At 61.7% G+C, this 19,015-nt stretch overlaps 9 protein-coding genes across 9 annotated transcripts; 5 read left to right on the top strand and 4 right to left on the bottom strand.

Annotated features, from left to right (window-relative positions):
* Positions 1–142: 142 nt before the first annotated feature.
* Positions 143–4,250, top strand: MICPUCDRAFT_23558 (uncharacterized protein; the record flags this gene model as incomplete). The annotated part of the gene is made up of 2 exons (XM_003064451.1): positions 143–268; positions 435–4,250. The coding sequence occupies 2 exons, from the start codon at positions 143–145 to the stop codon at positions 4,248–4,250; spliced, it is 3,942 nt and encodes a 1,313-aa protein (XP_003064497.1).
* Positions 4,251–4,319: 69 nt separating this feature from the next.
* On the bottom strand, positions 4,320–9,113 carry MICPUCDRAFT_54220 (uncharacterized protein; the record flags this gene model as incomplete). The annotated part of the gene is made up of 1 exon (XM_003064278.1): positions 4,320–9,113. One exon carries the CDS (start codon positions 9,111–9,113, stop codon positions 4,320–4,322), a length of 4,794 nt encoding a protein of 1,597 aa, XP_003064324.1.
* Positions 9,114–9,533: 420 nt separating this feature from the next.
* On the bottom strand, positions 9,534–10,790 carry MICPUCDRAFT_54219 (uncharacterized protein; the record flags this gene model as incomplete). Its single annotated transcript, XM_003064277.1, has 1 exon — positions 9,534–10,790. One exon carries the CDS (start codon positions 10,788–10,790, stop codon positions 9,534–9,536), a length of 1,257 nt encoding a protein of 418 aa, XP_003064323.1.
* A 414-nt stretch (positions 10,791–11,204) lies between these two features.
* On the top strand, positions 11,205–11,907 carry MICPUCDRAFT_54218 (uncharacterized protein; the record flags this gene model as incomplete). The annotated part of the gene is made up of 2 exons (XM_003064450.1): positions 11,205–11,474; positions 11,602–11,907. 2 exons carry the CDS (start codon positions 11,205–11,207, stop codon positions 11,905–11,907), a joined length of 576 nt encoding a protein of 191 aa, XP_003064496.1.
* A 216-nt stretch (positions 11,908–12,123) lies between these two features.
* MICPUCDRAFT_54217 (uncharacterized protein) lies at positions 12,124–13,501 on the bottom strand (the record flags this gene model as incomplete). Its single annotated transcript, XM_003064276.1, has 2 exons — positions 12,124–13,367; positions 13,471–13,501. 2 exons carry the CDS (start codon positions 13,499–13,501, stop codon positions 12,124–12,126), a joined length of 1,275 nt encoding a protein of 424 aa, XP_003064322.1.
* Positions 13,502–13,720: 219 nt separating this feature from the next.
* MICPUCDRAFT_54216 (uncharacterized protein) lies at positions 13,721–14,029 on the top strand (the record flags this gene model as incomplete). The annotated part of the gene is made up of 1 exon (XM_003064449.1): positions 13,721–14,029. One exon carries the CDS (start codon positions 13,721–13,723, stop codon positions 14,027–14,029), a length of 309 nt encoding a protein of 102 aa, XP_003064495.1.
* A 66-nt stretch (positions 14,030–14,095) lies between these two features.
* MICPUCDRAFT_54215 (uncharacterized protein) lies at positions 14,096–14,440 on the top strand (the record flags this gene model as incomplete). Its single annotated transcript, XM_003064448.1, has 1 exon — positions 14,096–14,440. One exon carries the CDS (start codon positions 14,096–14,098, stop codon positions 14,438–14,440), a length of 345 nt encoding a protein of 114 aa, XP_003064494.1.
* Positions 14,441–14,687: 247 nt separating this feature from the next.
* MICPUCDRAFT_54214 (set domain protein) lies at positions 14,688–15,741 on the top strand (the record flags this gene model as incomplete). Its single annotated transcript, XM_003064447.1, has 3 exons — positions 14,688–14,919; positions 15,078–15,358; positions 15,400–15,741. 3 exons carry the CDS (start codon positions 14,688–14,690, stop codon positions 15,739–15,741), a joined length of 855 nt encoding a protein of 284 aa, XP_003064493.1.
* A 591-nt stretch (positions 15,742–16,332) lies between these two features.
* On the bottom strand, positions 16,333–18,811 carry GLN (glutamine synthetase, catalytic domain). The gene is made up of 2 exons (XM_003064275.1): positions 18,744–18,811; positions 16,333–18,555 (listed from the first exon to the last, which is right to left on the bottom strand). The coding sequence occupies exons 1-2, from the start codon at positions 18,762–18,764 to the stop codon at positions 16,528–16,530; spliced, it is 2,049 nt and encodes a 682-aa protein (XP_003064321.1). The 5' UTR covers positions 18,765–18,811; the 3' UTR covers positions 16,333–16,527.
* Positions 18,812–19,015: the final 204 nt, after the last annotated feature.

Raw genomic sequence — 19,015 nt, 5'->3', positions numbered from 1 at the left:
CTCCGACATCGAAGCGGAGGAGAACGAAAAGTACAACCGACGCCCGCGACCCGCGGACGGCCCGGTGGAGCGGTCCACGGAAGGGAACTTCCTCTCCAGGCAGCCGTGCGCGGCCGCGCTGGAGGCGCCGACGAGCCACCAGATGAGCCACGACGCGCAGGAGAAGCCCGACCACGCGCTGCAGCTCGACTTCGTGTACGGGTATCGCGCGCACGACTCGCGGCATAACCTCATGTACAACGTCGACGGTCTCATCGTGTATCCAGCGGTGCGCGTCGCGCGCGATGTCCTCTCCGCACACGTCGTCTCGCGACCCCGCCGCCGTCCGTCGCGTCTCCTCCCTCGTCGGTCGTTGTTAAAAAAAAGGGCACCCGGGAAGAAGACGACTCACGATCCGAACCTTCTTCGCTCTTCGCGTCCTCCGCCTCACGCAGGGCGCGACCGGGATCGCGTACGACAGCGCGGAGCACACGCAGCAGTTCTTCACGACGCACACGGACGACATCGTGTGCCTCGCGATGCACCCGGAGCGAGAGATCATCGCGACCGGACAGGTCGGCAAGGAGCCGACGATCTGCGTGTGGAACAGCGTGACGTGCGAGCTCTTGAGCGAGATCAAAGGGTTCCACCAGCGCGCGGTGACGTCGTTATCGTTCGACGCCACGGGGCGTTTCCTCGCGTCCGTGGGGATGGACGACGACCACTCCATCGCGGTGTACGACTGGGCGTCGCGGAGGATGCTCGCGAACAGCCGCGGGGACGAGAGGAGGGTGTTCAACTGCGAGTACAACCCGTACGACGGCAGGTTAGTCACCGGCGGCGTGAAGCACTTGAAGTTCTGGGTCATGGAGGGCGGGTACCTCGTCGGGAAGAACGGCGTGTACGGTCGAGTCGGACAAGTCAGCACGACGCTCTCGATCGCGTTCCACAGCGACGGAAGCACGCTGACGGGTACGCAAGGCGGCATCATCTATCAGTGGGCGGACGGCGGCGAGCAGTGCATTCAACGCTACGACGCCGTGCACCAAGGCCCGATACACGACATGTTCGTCACGAACGATTACATCATAACAGGCGGTAAGGACGGCAAGGTGCACTTCTTCACGCAGTACGTCGAGAAAGTCTTCACGATCGACATGGCGAAAGTCGTGGAGACGATCACGGATCTGCAAGGGAAGCCGTTGTGTTGCTACGACGGCCGAGCGCCGTGCGTGAAGAGCATCTGCATGGAAGGGACGCAGCTGCTCGTTGGCACGCGCGGGTCCGAGATTTTCGAGTTCGACCTGAGCACGGAGGACTCGTGGAAGGTGAACAGGCGGATCATCACGCAAGGCCACGCCGGGGCGATCGACGAGACGAAGAGAGTGAACACGTCCGAGCTCTGGGGACTCACGACGCATCCGTTTCTGCCGCAGTTTGTCACCGCGGGGGACGATAAGACGCTGCGGGTGTACGACATGTACCAACGCCGGCAGATCGCGGTGAGGAACATCAGCAGTAAAGCGCGCAGCGCGGCGTACTCCCCGGACGGGAAGCACATCGCCGCGGGTTTTTTCGGCGGCGGGTTCATCGTGTTCGAGACGACGACGGGGAACGAAGTCATCGCGAAGAAGCACCGACGAGAGGAAATTTCCGACGTGAAGTTCTCCCCGAACGGCCGTGGGCTCGCCGTGGGGTCGCACGATAACTTCATCGACGTGTACGACACCACGCGCGGGTACAAGCGCGCGGGCGTGTGCAAAGGGCACAGCAGCTACATCACGCACATCGACTGGAGCGAAGATAGTCGATTTCTGCAGTCGAACAGCGGCGATTACGAGCTTCTGCACTGGGAGGTCCCCGGGTGCGAACAGATTCGGTTCCCGGCCGCGCTTCGGGACACGAAGTGGGACACGTGGACGTGTACGCTAGGCTGGCCGGTGCAAGGAATCTGGCCGAAGCACGCGGACGGGACGGACGTCAACGCGTGCTGCAGGTCGTTCGACGGTCAAGTCGTCGCGACCGCGGATGATTTCGGATTGATTAAACTTTTCCGATACCCGAGCGACGTCGGGCGCGCGGATTACCACGGATACTTGGGTCACAGCACGCACGCGACGAACGCGCGTTTCAGTTACAACGACGAGTTCTTAATAACCACGGGCGGTCACGACCGGTGCGCGTTCCAGTGGCGGCACTACGAAGCCGACGAAGGCGACGAGGAGATGACTTCCGAGGTTGAAGACGAAGTCCTCACCGCGGTCGAGGACTACGAGGACTTCTCGAAGACGAACCAGGTCGTGGAGATGGTCATGACCGGGCACGTCTCCGGGGTGCCGCAGTACATGCCGTTGTCGATGCTAGACGCGAAACCGAGCCGGGATATCCCGCAAGGCACGGGGTTAGACCCCGGGTCGAGGCTCGCGTTTTTGCCGTGCGCGCAGTCGATATTCGCCCCGGACGGGTACCTTCGCGAACCGGACGCGCTCGCGCCGTGCATGGAAGCCGTCGAGCTCGAGTTCGTGCACGGATACCGCGCGCACGACTGCAGGGATAACTTATTCTACAGCGCGAAAGGCGAGGTCGTGTATCACACCGCCGCGATCGGGATCGTGTACAACCGCGAGTCGAACACGCAAAACTTTCTCGTGGATAACCCAACGGCGGAGGGAACGACCGGGCACACAGACGACATCTTGTGCTTAGCGCGTCACCCGAACGGGAACATCTACGCCTCGGGCGAGGTCGGTAGGAACCCGAAGCTCATCGTGTGGACGACGGAAGACCCTCGGAAGCCGCTCGCGGTGCTGCAGGGCTTTTTGAAGAAAGCGATCGTGAGCTGCACGTTTTCGCGCGACGGGACGCTGATTTGCGCCGTCGGCGCGGATTCGCATCACTCGCTCGTGATTTACCGCTGGCAAACCGGGCAGATGCTGACGTCGTCGAAAGGCAGCGCGGAGAAGATCGTCTCCGTCGCGTGGTCGCCGTATCAAGACTACGTCGTGACGTGCGGGGTGAAGCACCTGATGTTTTGGAGCACGCAGCCGTTCGAGCCGCGCAAGGCGCTGTTCAACCGCAGAGGGAAGATTCAGACGATGCTGTGCTCGTGCTTTCCCGGCCCGGACACGACCGTGGTCGGCACGCAGGACGGGAGTCTGTATTTGTTCAAAGGGTATCAGCTCGCGACGAACATGCGAAAGTGCCATCAAGTCACGCACGCTGTGCACGCGACGCGCGACGTCGTCGTCTCCGGCGGTAAGGAAGGGAAGGTGAAATTCTGGACGATCGACCTCTCGCAGTGCCTGCGCGAGGTGCAAATCAACCACCCGCAGGCGTTGTCGTCCTGCATAAAAGCGATGCACCTCATGGGGAGCATGATGGTGATCGGCATGAGGACCGGGGAGGTGTACGAGATGGACACGACGTCGTACGATTTCACGCTGTTGCTTCAAGGGCACGGGTACGGAACGATATGGGGCCTCGCGACGCACCCGGGGGAGCACCAGATGTGCACGGTGGGCGACGACTGCACGGTAAGAATTTGGGACGTCGCGTCGAGACGGATGGTAATGGTCCGCGACCTGGGGGCGAAAGGACGGTCGGTCGCGTACCACCCGGACGGGAGCCAAATAGCGATAGGGCTCGCGGGCGGGGGGGTAGTCCTCGTCAGCTCGGACTCGCTCGATACGATGCACACGAAGAAGGACCGCGAGGAGCCGATTCACGAGCTGAAATTTTCCCCGAGCGGGCAATACTTAGCCGTCGGTTCGCACGATAACTACATCGACGTGTACGACGTGAGCAAAGGGTACGGCCGCATGGGCGTCGCGAAAGGACACGCGTCGTACATTCGACACTTGGACTGGTCCGGAGACAGCACGGTGTTACAGAGCAACAGCGGCGACTTCGAGCTTCTGTTCTGGGAAATGCCGAGCGGGAAACAGATTAAATTCGCGTCCGACGCGCGGAACATCGACTGGAGCACGTGGACCTGCGCCGCTGGCTGGCCGGTTCAGGGCATCTTGCCTCGGTACAGCATGGGGACGGACGTCCTGAGCTGCGACCGGTCGCACACGCGGACGGTCGTCGCGTCCGGGGACGAGTTCGGGACGATCAACTTGTACCAATACCCCGCGCATAAAGGCTGCGCGGGGCGGACGTTCGGCGGGCACTCGAGCAAAGTCACGGGCGTGCGGTTCATGTTCGACGACACGTACCTCATCAGCGTCGGCGCGGACATGACGCTGTGCCAGTGGAAGATCGTTTTGTAATCGAATCGTCGTTAAAAATCGTTTATCGTCGTTCGTCCGCGTCTATTCCGTTCGCTTCCCTTCCCGTCCCTACCCCGATAACCCGGCGCCGCTGTTCCTCTTCTGCAACGCGCGGAGCGCTTTTCGCCGCGTCGCCATCCTCGCGCTCTTCAACCCCGTCCTTTCGTAGCTCCCGCTGCTGCCGTTCGCGCGCGGTTTCACCTTATCCTCCGGCGTCCTCGAGTCCCGGGACGCCTTCACGACCGTCTTCGCCGCGGACGCCGGGACGTTCGCGGCCGGTTCGTTCTCCGCGTCGACGATGTGCGACGCGGGCTTGTTCGCGTTGAGCCTCGCGCGCGTCATCCGCGTCACCCTCGGCGTGACCATGTTACTGTTCTCCTTGTCGTGCATCGGCGGCGTCGTCGTCACCGGCATCGGCGCGGCCGATTTCGCGACGGACTGCCAGTCCAGACCGTTTGCGGTGCTTTTCTTCACCGAGCTCGCCGCGAGCGCCAGGGTCTTGCGTAAGTTTCCGAGCTCGGGGGACGCCGCCGCCTCCGGGTCGAGACCCATGGACGACCGTCGTCGAATCGCCGCCTGCTTCGCCTCGACGCTCGCGCGAAGCTTCGAGAAGCTGATCTGCCCCGCGGCAGCGGTCATCTCCTTGAGGCGCGTCTGCGCCGGCGTCGTAGCCGCGGCGGCGAGATCTACGCCGCCGACGGCGTCCTCCAACGCCGCCGCGGCGTCCGCGTCTAAATCGCGCGGCCGCATCCCGCGCTCCCACATCGCCCGTCCCAACGCGTTGGCTCGCGCCTTCTCCTTCGTGACCGCGTCTTCGAGCTCTTCGACCTGGAGCTTGTGTACCTTCTCCGTCGCGTTCACGTTTTGCGTGTGCACCTCCTCCGCGCGTCTGAGCATGAAGACAACTTCCTCGCGTCGACGCTCCGCCTCCGCGGCGGTTTCCTCCGCGATCGTCTGCGCCGCCCTCGCGCGTTCGCAGCGCTCCATGAACATCTTGTTCTTCTCCATCGCGTTCCCCAGGTCCGCTTGGAGTCGCGATAGTTTAGCCCGTTTCTCGTCCAGGTTCTGCCGGAGCTGGTCGTTCTCCATCTCTAGCATGTTCGAAAGTCCCTCGACCTCGCCCTTCGCCGCGGCGAGCTCCTCCGCGTGCGCGCGCTTCAAACTCGTCACCGCGTCCTCCATCGTCTTCGCGTGCGACGCGTCCGCAGCCTCGAGCTTCTCCTCGCGCTGTCGAACCGCGGCTTTGAGCGCTTTTACCTCCGCGGTCATCTGCGCGAGTTTCATATCCCGCGATGTGACCGTCTTGGACAGCGTCGTGATCTTCTTCTCCGCCTCGCTCACGGCGACTTGCATCTCGCCGAGGAAAAAGAGGCTCTCGGTTTCCGTCTCTTTCGCCTTCTCTTTCGCTTCCTGCGCTTCTTGTTTCGCCTCCGCGAGCGCGTCGTCCGCGGCGTTTAAACCGTCCACGAGCTTCTTCATGTCCGCCTCGGAGTCGTTGAACAGCGCCTTTTGCGACTCGACCTCGCCGCGGAGCTTGGAGATTTCCCCGGACAGACGGTCGACCTCCTTGGCGCCGTCCGCGGCGGCGGCTTCCGCCGCCTTCAGCTTCGTGCCGAGCGACGCGTGCGCGGCTTTCGCTTCGTTCTCGCGCCGCATCGAGAGCTGCGCCGCCTGCGCGAGCTTCTGCTTCTTATCCGCTCGCTCCGCTTCAACCTCCGCGTACGCGGCTTTCAACTTCGCCTCGAGCTGCACGCACCGGCCTTGCGTCTCGCGCAACGCCGCTCTCACCTCCGCTGTTCTCGCCTCCGCTTCGACGTATTGCTTCCTCGCGAGCTTGACGTCTGACTCGAGCTGCTCGTTTTTTCGCATCTCGCCCTGCGCGAGCACGTCGTGCAGCGCCGCGAGCTCTTCTTTCTGCGACTGAAGCTCGTCCTGCGCGGCCGCGAGCTCGGCTTTCGTCTCTTCGATCATAAACTCCGCGTCTGATTTCGCCTTTGCGACTTTCATCTGCGCCTCCTCGACCGCGGCTTCCGCCTGCGCTTGGACGCGCAGCATCTTTCCCTCGAGCTCAGCCTCGCGCTCGATGATCTGCGCGTCCCTCTGCGCGGCGCTCTCTTCCGATTGCGCGATGAATTCGACGCGGCGTTCGCGTTCGAGCTCGCACGCGCGCTCGGCTGCGATTTTCTCATCCGCCAATTTGTTCAAGCGTTCCATCTCTCGATCGATCTGGAGCTCTAGCGATTCCGCGCGCTCGACCGCCGCGCGCTTCTCGTTCTCCACGTTCTTCACCGTTCGTTCGTTATCGTGCGTTTGCTTCAAAAGCGTCGCTTGGAGCTGCATCAGCGCCGTCTCCGTGTCCGTGAGCTTGCCGGTGAGTTCCCGCTTTTGGTTCGCGTTCGACGCCGCGGACTCGAGCGCGACCGTCGCCGCCGCCCGCAGCTGCTCGTCCATGTTACGAACCATCGCCTCGCGTTCTTTCAACGACATCTCGAGGCGCTTTACCGCCTCGGTCTGCCTCTTCTCCGCGGACATCGCTTTTCTGAGCGCGGACATCGTCTGCGACAGCTGGTTATCTCTCGCGTCGATTTCTTCGCGCATCGACGCCAACGCCGCTCGCGATTGGTCGAGCTCGCCTTGTAACGGCGACAGCGCGGTTCCTCGCGCGGCGAGCTCGTTCGTGATGTGCGTCCGCTCCTTCTCCTTCGCCGCGAGCTGTGCCGCGGCCTGCGACAGCGAGAAATCTCGCATCTTGAGCTCGTTTTGGAGCTTCTCGCGCTCCTCCGCGAAGGCGGCGACGGCGGCTTCGTTCTCCGCCTGGAGCTTCCTCACGAGCGCCTCGCGTTGCTCCCTCTCCGGCGACGGCGTGGACTTCATCGGCGTTCGCGGATACTTCGCCTTGAGCGCTTGCATCTTCGCCTCTTCCTCCGCGCGCTCGACTTCGAGCTGCTCGAGCTGCTGCTGCAACTGCAGCGCGTACGTCGCGGCCTCGTCGAGCTCGTGTTCTTTCGCCTCGAGCATCGCCGCGCCATCGCGTAAAAGCGCGTCTCGCTCTTCGCAGTCCGCCTTGAGCGTCGCCGCCGCGTTCGTCGCGTCTTGAAGTTTCTCCTCGAGCGACCCGATCTCCTCCGCGCGCTGTTCCACCAGGCGCTCTAACACGTCGCGCTCGTCGCGCGCTTTCGCGTACTCCTCCTCAGCCTTGCGTCGCTCGACGCGTTCCAACTCCAGCGACGCCTCGAGCTCGCCTTGCGCCACCTCCATCTCCGCCCTTCGCTCGCCGACTTCAAACTCCCACCGCGCCGCCATCTCTCTCGCTTCTTTCGCCTCGCGCTCCGCGGCGTGGCGTGCCGCGACGAGCTCGAGAAGGCGTTCCTGGGACTGCCGCGCGACGCTCTCCGCGGCGCGAACGTCGTCCGCGGAGGCGCCGGACGTTCGCCGGTCGCCGCCCAACGACGACCGACCGTTCAACGACGTTCGCCGGTCGCCGCCCAACGACAACCGCGACGACGAGGCTCCCCCGCTGAGAGACGCTCTCCCCATGATATCCCCGCCGCTCTGCATCTGATGCAGGTGGTGCTGCTTCATCGCGAGCTCCTGCGCGCACGCGTCGAAATCCGCCTGAAGTTTCAAAACGTTCTCCGACGTTTCCGCGCGCGTGCGTTCTGCCTCCTCCCGGCACTTCTCCGCTCTTTCGAGATCCGCGGAGAGTTGCTGCAGCATCCCCGCCTGCGCTTCGATCGTGAACTCGCGCTCCTGGAGCGCGCGCGTGCCTTCCATCTGCACGCGCTCGAGCGCCGCGGTCGCCGCGGCGGCGGCTTCTTTTTCTCTGCGCAACTGCGACTTCGCGTTTTCCCCGACTGCCCGCAACGCGTTCATCTCCACGCCGATCGTCGTCATGTCCGACTGCAGCGTCGCGCGCTTCTTCTCCGCGCTGTGTAAACGCTTCTCGAGCTCGTTCGCGCGGATCTCCGCAAACAGCTTCGCGTCTCTGAGCGCTTTCGCCTCCGCGCTCATGTCGACGACGGGCGCTGCGGGCGCGGCGGCGACGACAGCCGGGGACGCGCGCGTCGGCGCCGCCGCCGCCGCCGGCGGCGGCGGGGAGTGCCTGCTCACGCCGCTCGCGGGCGTGGCCATCACGATCGAACTCCCGCCCCCGGACCCCACGAAACGAGACGTCGTCGTCGTCGTCGTCGTCGTCGTCGAGGCCACGACGCGCGCGCCGGCGGTGAACGCCCTCGACGGCACCCCCGGGCTGTGAATCGCCGGCCCCGCCGCTCTCAACGACGCCATGAAAGCGCTCACCGCCTCCGGGGACGGAACGATGTCCTTGGAGATGATCGGCGAGCCGTGGTGCGGCGCCGCGAGCGCCTGCGGCGGCGTGTTCTCGTTGTCGTCCACGTTGGAGACGTACCGAGACGGCGGCGACGGCGTCTGATGCGTCGTCGTCTCGCGACGGACGACAGATTCGCGTCTGACGGACGACGGAACCGCGGAGGATGTCTTCACCGCGCTCCGAGGCTTCTTCGCCGCGGACGGGTTCGCGTGCGACGCGCGCCCGAACGCGGAAGTCGACGTCGGCGTCGCTCTCGACGACGCGGACGCGAGAGGAGACCCGCGCGCGCGCGTCACCGACGGCGGCGTCCGCGTCGTCGCGGACGAGACCCGGGACGAGAACGCGGAGGAGACGCCGTTCGTCCCCGCGCTCGCGAGCGAACCGCGTCGGGCGGACGCGACGGAGGACGCCGCGCCGCCGCCCAAGGACGAGCGATGCGCGGCTTTCTTCTTCTTCCACTCCTCGAGCTGCTTCCGCCGGTCGCTCACGGCGTCCGCGCCCGCCTTGGAAGGCGGCGGATGCATCGGCGGCATCGGAAGCGCGGACGAATGAATCTGTGCTTTTCGTCCCCGGGTACGAAGATTCAGATCTGACGCGAACGCGGCGGCCCACCGCGCGCGACGCGGGACGTCTCTCGCCGCGCGGCTCGCTTCGACGCTTCCGCGAGGACGCGCGAGCTCCGCGCGCGTGCGCGACGACGGTGTCGCGAAGGGAGCGGCACCCGCGGCGTCACGCGCGGTCGCTTTTGGAAGTTCCGACAGCGCGTCGAAACGGTCTTGAAGTTCCCCCCCGCTCGCGGCTGTCGATGCCAGTTTCAAGCGCGACTGCGCGAAAAATCACACTGGTGGCGAGTCTGGCGGCGGCGAGTGCCACGCGACACGGCCGCGGCAGATGTAATTCACAACGACTGCGATTACTTAATATCATATTACGTTTTATAACTTCTTCGATCCTCACGCCTGCTTCGTCTTCTTCGCGGCCTTCTCCGCGGCTTTCCTCTGCTTCACCTTCTCCTTGTCGCGTTTCTTCCGTTCTTTTTTGTCCGCCTTGCGTTGCGCGACGACTTGCGGATCGGACTTGGCAAACTTCGCCACCGGCGGGGCCATCTGCTGGTAATAGTGCATGATGTACAGCGCGATGACGATGAAGCAAAATCGCGGGAAGTGCACGTGGAGGTTCCACGCCGGAGGAATGCACCAGAAGTCGTCCTCGTCGTCGCAGTACGTGTGCTCGATGATCGATTCCATCGTGTCGCCCTGGGTGATGGACATGATCGTCAGCATCACCGCGTTCCACGCGAGCTGCTTCTGCCACGTCCGCGGCGCGACGAAGAAGAAGTCGTCTAGCTCGTGCAGAAGCTCCTTCTTGTTAACGACCGTCTTCTTCTTCTTCTTCCCCGACGGCGGCGGCGAGAACTGCGACGACGTCTCCTCCTCCGCGATTCTCTCCGCCTCTTCCTTCGCGTCGAGCTTCTCTTCCTTCTTCGTCTTGTTCTTCGGGGCGATGATCTTGTCCGTGAGCTTCCGCGACGTCCGTCCCGCGATGTTACGTATCGTGAAGTAGAAGATCTTCGTCGTCCACGGGAGGTACGTCGCCGGGAACGCGAGCAACGTGAACGCGAACGGCTTCCAGACGCGTTCGATTTGTCGGATTTTGTTCAAGCCCCAGCCGACGTATAAGATCTTCCGCAGGAGCAAACCGGGGAAGCCGAAGATGAACCACATCTTCGTCTTCGTCAGGAGGCTCACGATCAGCCAGCACCCGATGAACTCGAATATCGTCCCGTCCACGACGAGGTCCGGGATCCTCCACGCTTCCAATCCCGCGACGAGGCGACCGGCGAAGCAGCAGCAAAACGACGCGAGGAACGAGTACCCGAGCCCGTGCTCCTCGCCCTTGAGCGACAGCGAGTCTCTTCGCACGAGACCGATCTGCAGGAGGATATGCCAGACGCGAATGATGCGCGGGTTTAGCCCTTCCCAGAAATCCTCCGCTCGTTCCGCGAGCGCGAAGAGGACGAGGCCGATGAGCCCCCATTTCATCGAGTTCGCCTGCGCGCGCGTCAGGTTCGCGCTCCTGATTTTAACCGTTATCGTCCGATAGACGTACCATATCAACAGCGCGAGGAGGACCCACTTGTTCAGGAGCATCGACACGAAGAACGAGAACCAGCTCCGTTCTTCCTCGACGACGTACACCACCTTCGCCATGACGGACGCGCGGGACGACGATTCGCGGGAGCGCTGTCAAATTTTCCTGGAAAACGCGTACGTAATGAAAATGCACACCGACGACCCGTCGCGTCCTGTCCGCGCGCGGAGGCAGCGGGAACGCCGCGAGCGGAGATACGCGATGTGACGACTGCGGTCGTCCGTGCACGCGCGCGACGTGACTGGCTCGGCACGGACGGACGCGCGAATCGTGCAGTTAGTTAAGTAGGGAGCGAGGTCGGGTTGCCCCGGTCACGTGCAGTGTCCAGTCACGCGTCACGTGCCGCCAAATGCTGCCAGCGCGCAGCGCGTTTGTCCGTCCGAGCTCCGATGAGGCGGGAAAACGAGGGACGTCGACGCCGCGGAGAGCGCACTTCCCGGCGCGCGCGCTGGGCACGCTCCACTGCCGCGAAGATGGCGACCGCGACCGCAGACGATCGATACGTCGACGCGTCGAGCCGCGCGATGCGACGCTCGAACAGTCTCGAGGCGGTCGCCGCGTGGGACGACAGCCAGGCGACGCGAGGGCACGAGATCCGCGAGCACACCGATCCCGCGTTCACGCGGTTCTTCGAGAGCCATCCCACCCCCGCGAGACGAGCCGATGGCGAGCGCGACCGCGACGTCGGCCCCGCGTCCTCGCCGAAGGTATCGACCCTCGCGGTGAAGCTGAAAGAGTCTCAGGTACGCGCGTTCGCGTCCGCGCCGCGCGAGATCTCGCGCAAACGCAGACCACGAGTAAACGAGCCTCGAACCGTCGTCGAATATTTTTCTCACGCGCCGCGCGTTTTCCCCCCTCGTTCCCACGCAGGCGGAGCTCGCGAAGACGACGAGCGAACTCGACGCGGCGAAGGCGCGAAACAAGCTCATGGAGGAGCACATCGAGACGATCACGCACCGCGAAGACATCGTGAACGCGAACGTGACGCTCGTCGCGCTCTTCGTCGCGCTCGCGCTCGCGCTCGCGCTCGCGCTCACGCTCGCGGCGGCTTTGTTCTTCGAACCCGTCGGGCTGCCGATCGCGCGGACGATGGCGCGCAGGTGGGGAGACGCGTGCGGATGCGACGATAAGTGTAAAGCGTCTACGCTAGGCGGGTTCATGGGTTGGCGGGGCTAAAACTCCTCGTACGCAAACTCCTCGTACGCGTCGCGTCCGGCCCCGCCCGCGACGGACCCGAGGTTGGCGTTCATCACGCCGACGCAACGGTAGAACACGTTCACCTGCGCGCGCGAGATGGAAGACGATGGGGGAGGGAAGATTTCAGACGACGAACGACGAGACGATGTACTGTACAACAGCGAGTAGAATAGAGCGGAAACGTAGCACACGTAGTCATGAAACGAACGCGAACGCGCGAAGGACGATGGAAACGAATCGAAACGCGCGGGCGGGCGCGCGCACCGCGATCAACACGTACAGAAAGTTCTGCACGCTGAACGTGTTGTTCTTATCGAACGCGAGGTACAGCCATCGCCTCCACGCGGGCAGCTTCGCGTCGACGTCGAACCCTTCCATCCGCGCGGCGTTCTCCTTCTCCACGAGAGCGAGCATCTTCTTCACGTCCGGATCGGAGAGGTCGATGCCGAACTCCCTCGCTTTCGCCGCCATCTCCGCGTCGTGCCGCGCCCTCGCTCGGTCTTCGAACTGCTTCCTGACCTTCGCGTCGTCGAGGTCGATCCCGCGCGCTCTCGCGCGAGCCTTGATCTCGTCGTCGCTCATCTCGCGCATCGCGTCGATCTCCTTACATTTCGCCTCCGCGGCGGCGCGCATCGACTCTTCGTCTTCTTTCGTGTACAAACCGTCCTTCGTCTTGAACGCGCCGCCGTACGTCTTCCTATCTTTCGCGCACTGCGCGTCGTACTCCGATCGGTGCTTCCTGAGCGCGTCTCGAACGAGCGCATCGCTCGGCGCGAGTCGCGCGGCTCTCGCGAGATCCTTCACCGCCTTCTCCAGCGCGACGCTCGACCCCGCGGACGCGAGCGCGATCGCTCGGCGGTAATACGCCTTGACGCACGCGTCGTCGATGTTCAGAACCTCCGTGCACGTCCACACGATGCCGTCCACGTGTGTGGGCGGCGTGTCCGGGTCCCTCGCGGCGTCTATCTTCGCCATGCACGCGGACGCGTTGAGGAGGACGGAGGACACGAACGCGCGCGCGGCGGGATCCGTCGGCGTCGTCGTCTCGTCGTCCTTGAAGCACACCAGGTTTTGCTCGTTCCCGACCGTCTCCCGGTTCCAATACCTGAACACCGCGATCGCTTTCGTGTACTCCGACATCGCGTCTTCGTACAAACCCTCCGCGTACAGCTCGTTCCCTCTCGCTTTCGCCGGCGTCGCGTGATCGATCTTCTCCCTCACGGTGCCGTCTTTACGAAGCGCGACGAGCGTGTCGTCCTTGTCGTACGCCATCGTGTTCTTCATGAAGTCCGGCGACGCCTCCCATTCCCTGCGCTTATCTTTCAGCTGCGCGGTCTTCATCTCCGCGGCTTTCTGGAGGATGTCGTTGAACGATTCGCTCGAAGTGCCCGCGTGCGTCGTCGCGGCTCTGCGTTGCCTCGTTCGGGCATCGTCGTCGTCTGCGTTGGAACGGGACGGACGAGTGGGGGCGAGCGTTGTCAGGGCGGGCTCGGACGGCGCGAGAATCGCGTTCGGCGGGCGAATGAAGTAGGCGACGCGTACCTTCGGACGACGCCTCCTCGATGCGAGCCATCGCGGTCGACGCGCGCGGCGGTGTGGCGCGCGAATACGAAAACTCAAACTTTTGAGGAAGCAACAACGACAGAACAACGATTTTTCCGAGGAGAAGTCGGATGCGCGGGAGAAGCGACGCGACGCGGGGGAAGCCTTCCACCGAAGCGTCGGCGCGTCGCGCGAAGCCGATTGGATCGATTAGAGACTGAGAGATCGGCGGGGGAACATGGGAGGTACGATGCATGCAGCGTCGTGGGTCGCGGACAGCGACGACGACGACGGCAGCGAGGAGCTGGAGTTCGCCTCCGGGGTCATCCTCGTCGAGGTACGCGCGCGTGCTCGACGCGTTTATTTCCGTTCTGTGACTTCCGGTTTGACGCGCTCACATTCGCCCCGTGTTCAGGACTGTAAGGTAGGCGACTGGGTGGAAGTGAACAGCGGTCTCGCGGAGCCGTGGCGCGGACAGGTGAGATCGACGCGACGCCTCAACTTACACAAGATGGGTTTGGTTTCCAGGAGCACCGATCCGACCGCGCGCGCGTTCTGACATCGAATCCTCTCCCCTGCAGATCATAGCGGTGAACGTGGAAAGCTCAAAACCCATCGGCATCAAATGGCTCGCGCCGTGCAAGGTGCGTCGATTTCCACGCCGAGTGTGTCCTGGCGACGCAGCCCGGTTCCTCGTCGACGCCGCCCGTTTACGAATACGTCTTCTTCTCGCTCGCAGGCTGGCTGCACCGCGCGACGAAAGGGCGATCCCCCGGGTCTGAAGTGGCCGGATAACTTCCCCGAGGGCCTTTTCGAGTTCAGAGGAGGGTCACACAACGTCGAGGTCGAAACATTACTCGTGGTGGACCCGGACATGTTTCACGTCGCGAACAGGCCCGACATGCCCAGCTCGCTGCCGAGGGAAAACAAGGCGAGCTCACCAAACCGACGAAAAGCGATTTTCACGTGAAATTTTTCCGAAAATCAAAAAAATCAAAAATTCACACATGAGTTGTTAGCGATGAACGAGAGAGTTTTGACCGCGATTCCATCCACGAATTCACCCACACCCTCAGGATGAAATTTTCTGTTTCGCAGAAACGTGCAACCAACGCTGCGGCTGCACGCCGGAACCTTCTCCACGGAAATTAAAGCGAGGCGCGCCTGGGAAAAACACGAGCGACACGCGTCGGGGAAACGCGAAGAGAGCGAAAATAATGCCTCCCAAGCTGGTAAACACGAAAGTCATAAGAGGGCCTTTCGAGTGGGAGCAAAACGTGACCGGGGACTGTCGACCTTGCGACGTGCTGGTCCCGTTCACGTACGTAAAGAACAGAGTTTACGTCGAGGCGGATGACAAGAACAATAAAAACGGAAAGAAGAAAGACAAAAAAAAAAACGAGCGGAGGTTCACGGAAGAGACGCGATACGAGTTCAGACGATGCACATGTGCGCGTTCGATTCAAGAGCCATTATCGGTAGGAAAGAATTGTTGTTTTTTCTTTCACGTGCGGCGCGACGAAACTCAAAATTACAACTATGAGGGCTTCTTTATTTATTTTGGAACGCGCTTGAAATTTAATGACCCTTCCGCGAGAAAACAATAGGCCCCTATCCCAAGACGCACATCGAAGGTGGGAACGATTTAGAAACGTGCCCGTTCAACGCGATTCAAAGAGGAGAAGTTCTTTTCCCTCTGCACGTGTATCAAGATGACAACGGAAAAGGTTTCTGCGTGAGGGCGAAACAGAAGATTCCGAAAGGCGGCTTGATATGCGAATACGTCGGGGAAATCATCACTCAAAAGGAGGCGGCCAAGCGCGAGCGAAACTATTCTCAGCTCGGTTTATTTTACTTGCACGACGTCCATACGAATTACAGATCGAAGGTGAGAAACACTCTGACGACTTGTGCATTTTATTTTGGCAGCGAAAAAGCCCAATTGATCGATCTAACAAAATCGTTATTTCAATGCAGTACAAAGAGTATACGATCGATGCGACGATGTGTGGTAACGTCGCGCGCATGCTCAATCATAACTGCGAACCTAACGTGACAACTCTTGAAGTCGCTGTCGTTCGGGACCCAGCTTTGTCCGGTGACGCAGCGAGGGTTCCAAAGTTGCCAAGAGTTGGATTCTTTGCCACGAGAGATATCGAAGCAAATGAGGAGCTTTGCATCGATTACAGTCCCGGTAGGCGTGGCGACGATTTGCAGGAGGTGATGGAATGCTTTTGCGGTTCGAGAAAGTGCAAGGGCTGGTTATTCTGAACGAAACGCGCGTAGATGATAATTTTGTTCTTTAGAAGCGTTTGTAAAACACGATAGCTCTGAACTTGAAATTTCCTTTGTTTTTCGCTGTGAGTTCGTGAAGCGCGCGGAAATTTATGTGCAACTTCTTACTTTAATTCTTATGGTTCTTGATTCCATCGGGCTTGCGCAAGTCCTTTTATTTCGCTGTTTATAAAGGTTTTTTTATTGTTGGGAATCGTATCTCGTCTTTTCACGGTATTCGCCATTGAACCAGTGCGCGCGCGCGCTGAATCAATATGGAACGTTCGCTTTACGATATTGGAACTGCTTCGCTTTTGCGCTCGCACGTCGCTACTACTACAATCGCTTCGTCTCAGGGACTTGTCTTTTATTTAGCCGTAACGGAAGCGTGTTCACTGCCAGAACTCGCTTTCCAGGACTGCGTGCAATACCCGCTTTCTACGTTCACTGTAGGGACCTACGATTCCGATTCCGATTCCGGTCGATTTTTACGGTTCCGGGCCGAGTTTAGGGACCGAAATACATTCCGACTCCGATTCGCAGGTCTAATTTGAAACTACACCGGACGGGTTTACGACGGTGGAATCGCGCGTTCGAACGTTTCGATTAAAATATTTGCTTTGAAATTAAATTTTCTTACTGTCAAAATCCCTCGTCACAGCGGAGCGACGTTGTCGCTCGGCAATAAATTGAAAGTTGAATTTTTTTCTCTCACTCCCAGAAAGAGGTGCGTCCCCTTTCCAACCAACACCGTGCTAGTCAGTGCGACTGATCAAAACACGTTTACCTGTGCTTGCCCGTGTCCACGAAGAGGAGCTCCTTGTACGTGGCCATCGTCCACAGGTTCGCCGGGCACGCGGCCTCGACGTCGTCGACGACCTTGCGCACGTTCACCATCGTCTCGAGGCGAAGCACGCGGCAGAGCTTCGCCTGCTCGAACGCGTCCTCGGTCGCGTGGACCTTCGCGATCGCGGCGGCGCATTCCTTCGCGCCCTTCTCGAGGCCGGAGGCGTTGATGCCCGCGGCTTTCGCGGACGGGATCGCGTGCTGGTTGATCATGTCGATCATGCAGCCAACTTCCATCTCGACGGTGCCGACGTACAGCTCGAGAAGAATCTCGCGACGCGCGGCGCACTCCTCCGGGGTGAAGACGCCCATGCTGGAGAACATCTCGACGTTCTTCGGGTCGACGAACTTGTTGATCGCCTCGACGCCGGAGTCGATCCTCGTCACGCCCATCGCGTCCGCCTTCGCGGGCCATTCCGGATCGTAACCGTTGCCGTTGTACACAGCCTTGAAGTGCTTCTTGAGAAGTTCCTGCGCGACCGCGACCGCGCTCTCGCCCGCTTCGATCCTGTCCGAGATGTTGGAGAACATCTTCGCGACCATGGAGTCGAGGACGGTGTTCACGAGAGACACGTTCTGCGTGGAACCGACCGCGCGGAACTCGAACCTGTGCCCGCCGTACGGGAACGGAGACGTGCGGTTGCGGTCCTCCGCGGGGGCGTTGAACACCGGAAGCGAGTCCACGCCGAGCGGAATGGGGGTCACAGACGGCTTGTACTCGAACACGTTGCCGTTCATGAACTCCGTGAGGTACTCCGTCATCTGCGTGCCGAGGTACGTGGAGATGACCGACGGCGGCGCCTCCATCGCGCCGAGGCGGAAGTCGTTACCGGGGGACGCGATCGACAGACGCATGAGGTCGCCGTACGAGTCGACGCCCGCGACGAGCGCCGCCATGACGACGGGAAAGAGCTCCGGGTTGCCAGACTTCGCGGTGAGGTCCCCCGGGTTGAGGAGCTGCGCGCCGCACAGCGTGGAGATGGACCAGTTGTTGTGCTTGCCGGAGCCGTTCACGCCCGCGAACGGCTTCTCCTGGAGGAGGCACGCGAGGTCGTGCTTCGCGGCGACTTCTTCGCAAATCTGCATCACGACGAGGTTCTGGTCCGTCTGCGTGATCACGGAGCCAAACTCGGGGGCGAACTCGTACTGGTTCGGCGCGACCTCGCGGTGGCGCGTCTTGAGCGGGATGCCGAGCTTGTAGCACTGCGTCTGGATCTCCTTCATGCACGCCATGACCTTTCCTTGGACGTTGATGGGCGCCATGTAGTGGTCGCAGCCTTCCTGGCCGCGCGCTGGCATCTTGCCCAAGACCGTCCTGCCCGTGAACTGGAGGTCCATGCGGCGCTCGTACGCCTCGCGGGGGATGAAGAAGAGCTCCTGCTCGAGGCCGATGTTGTTCACCGCGCCGGCGACTTCGAAGCCCATGTGCTTGAAGAGACGCGCGGTCTGCTTGGACATCGCCTCGTGCGCGCGGTGAAGCGGCGTCTTCTCGTCGAGCGCCTTGCCCTCGTAGGACACGAAGCACGCGGGGATGAAGAGCGCGTCGTCACGGAGGAACATCGGCGACGACGGATCGATGCACAGGTAACCGCCCGCGGTGTGCGTCGCGCGCATGCCGCCGTTCGGGTAAGAAGACCCGTCGGTCTCGCCGAAGAGGATGTGCTTGCCCTTGAGCTCGTACGTCGTCGTCCCGTCGCGGTTGAACTCGAGCATGGACATCTGGACCTGGCCGGTGTTACCGTGACGGAACGTCGCCGCCATCGGCTGGAACCAGTGGCAGAAGTTCGTTACGCCCTTGGAGAGGCACCACGTGAGGACCGCTTTCGCGATTTTATCGGCGGTCGCGACGTCCTTCACCCACGACGGATCGTCGAGAACGGCCGCGGAGAGGCCTTGCTCCTTGAGGAACTTGTCCGCGATGGCGCCCTTGAAGACGTCTTCGCCGAAGCCGGCGGAGAGGTGAGGCTGTGAAAAGGAACGCGAGGAAACGGATGGATCGGTCAGCGCGGAGGAGGGGGGAACCGCGTGCGGGCGATTCGGACCGATCGACAATTGAGTATCTATTCTAGAAAGTGCATTCGCGATCGCGATTCGCGCGATCCGCGAGAGACCGCGGACGCGCGCGATGTTCATGGGCGCGATCGAACACTCACCGCGTCGACATTCTGCCCCATGTTTGAGTGAGGTGTATGAAGTTGTGTGACGAAAGCGGTGGATATCCCGCGCCGTGAGAAGTGACGGAAAGCGCGTCGAATCGCTACAGGGTTTCTATCCCTGCTCTCCGCGAAGGGACGCGCGACAGCTTCGAAAGGTCGGGATTGCGGCCCCGACCACGGATAACTCAGAAACGACGGTCTAATTTCACCCGAAAATAATCGAGAAAAAGCGCGGTTGGTCGTTACTAAAAGATCTTTCTCGATTATTT

The sequence above is a fragment of the Micromonas pusilla genome, assembly GCF_000151265.4.
Source record: "Micromonas pusilla CCMP1545 genomic scaffold MICPUCscaffold_17, whole genome shotgun sequence".
NCBI lineage: Eukaryota > Viridiplantae > Chlorophyta > Mamiellophyceae > Mamiellales > Mamiellaceae > Micromonas > Micromonas pusilla.
Note: the sequence above shows the minus strand (reverse complement) of the source record. Positions and strands in the feature narration are given on the sequence as shown.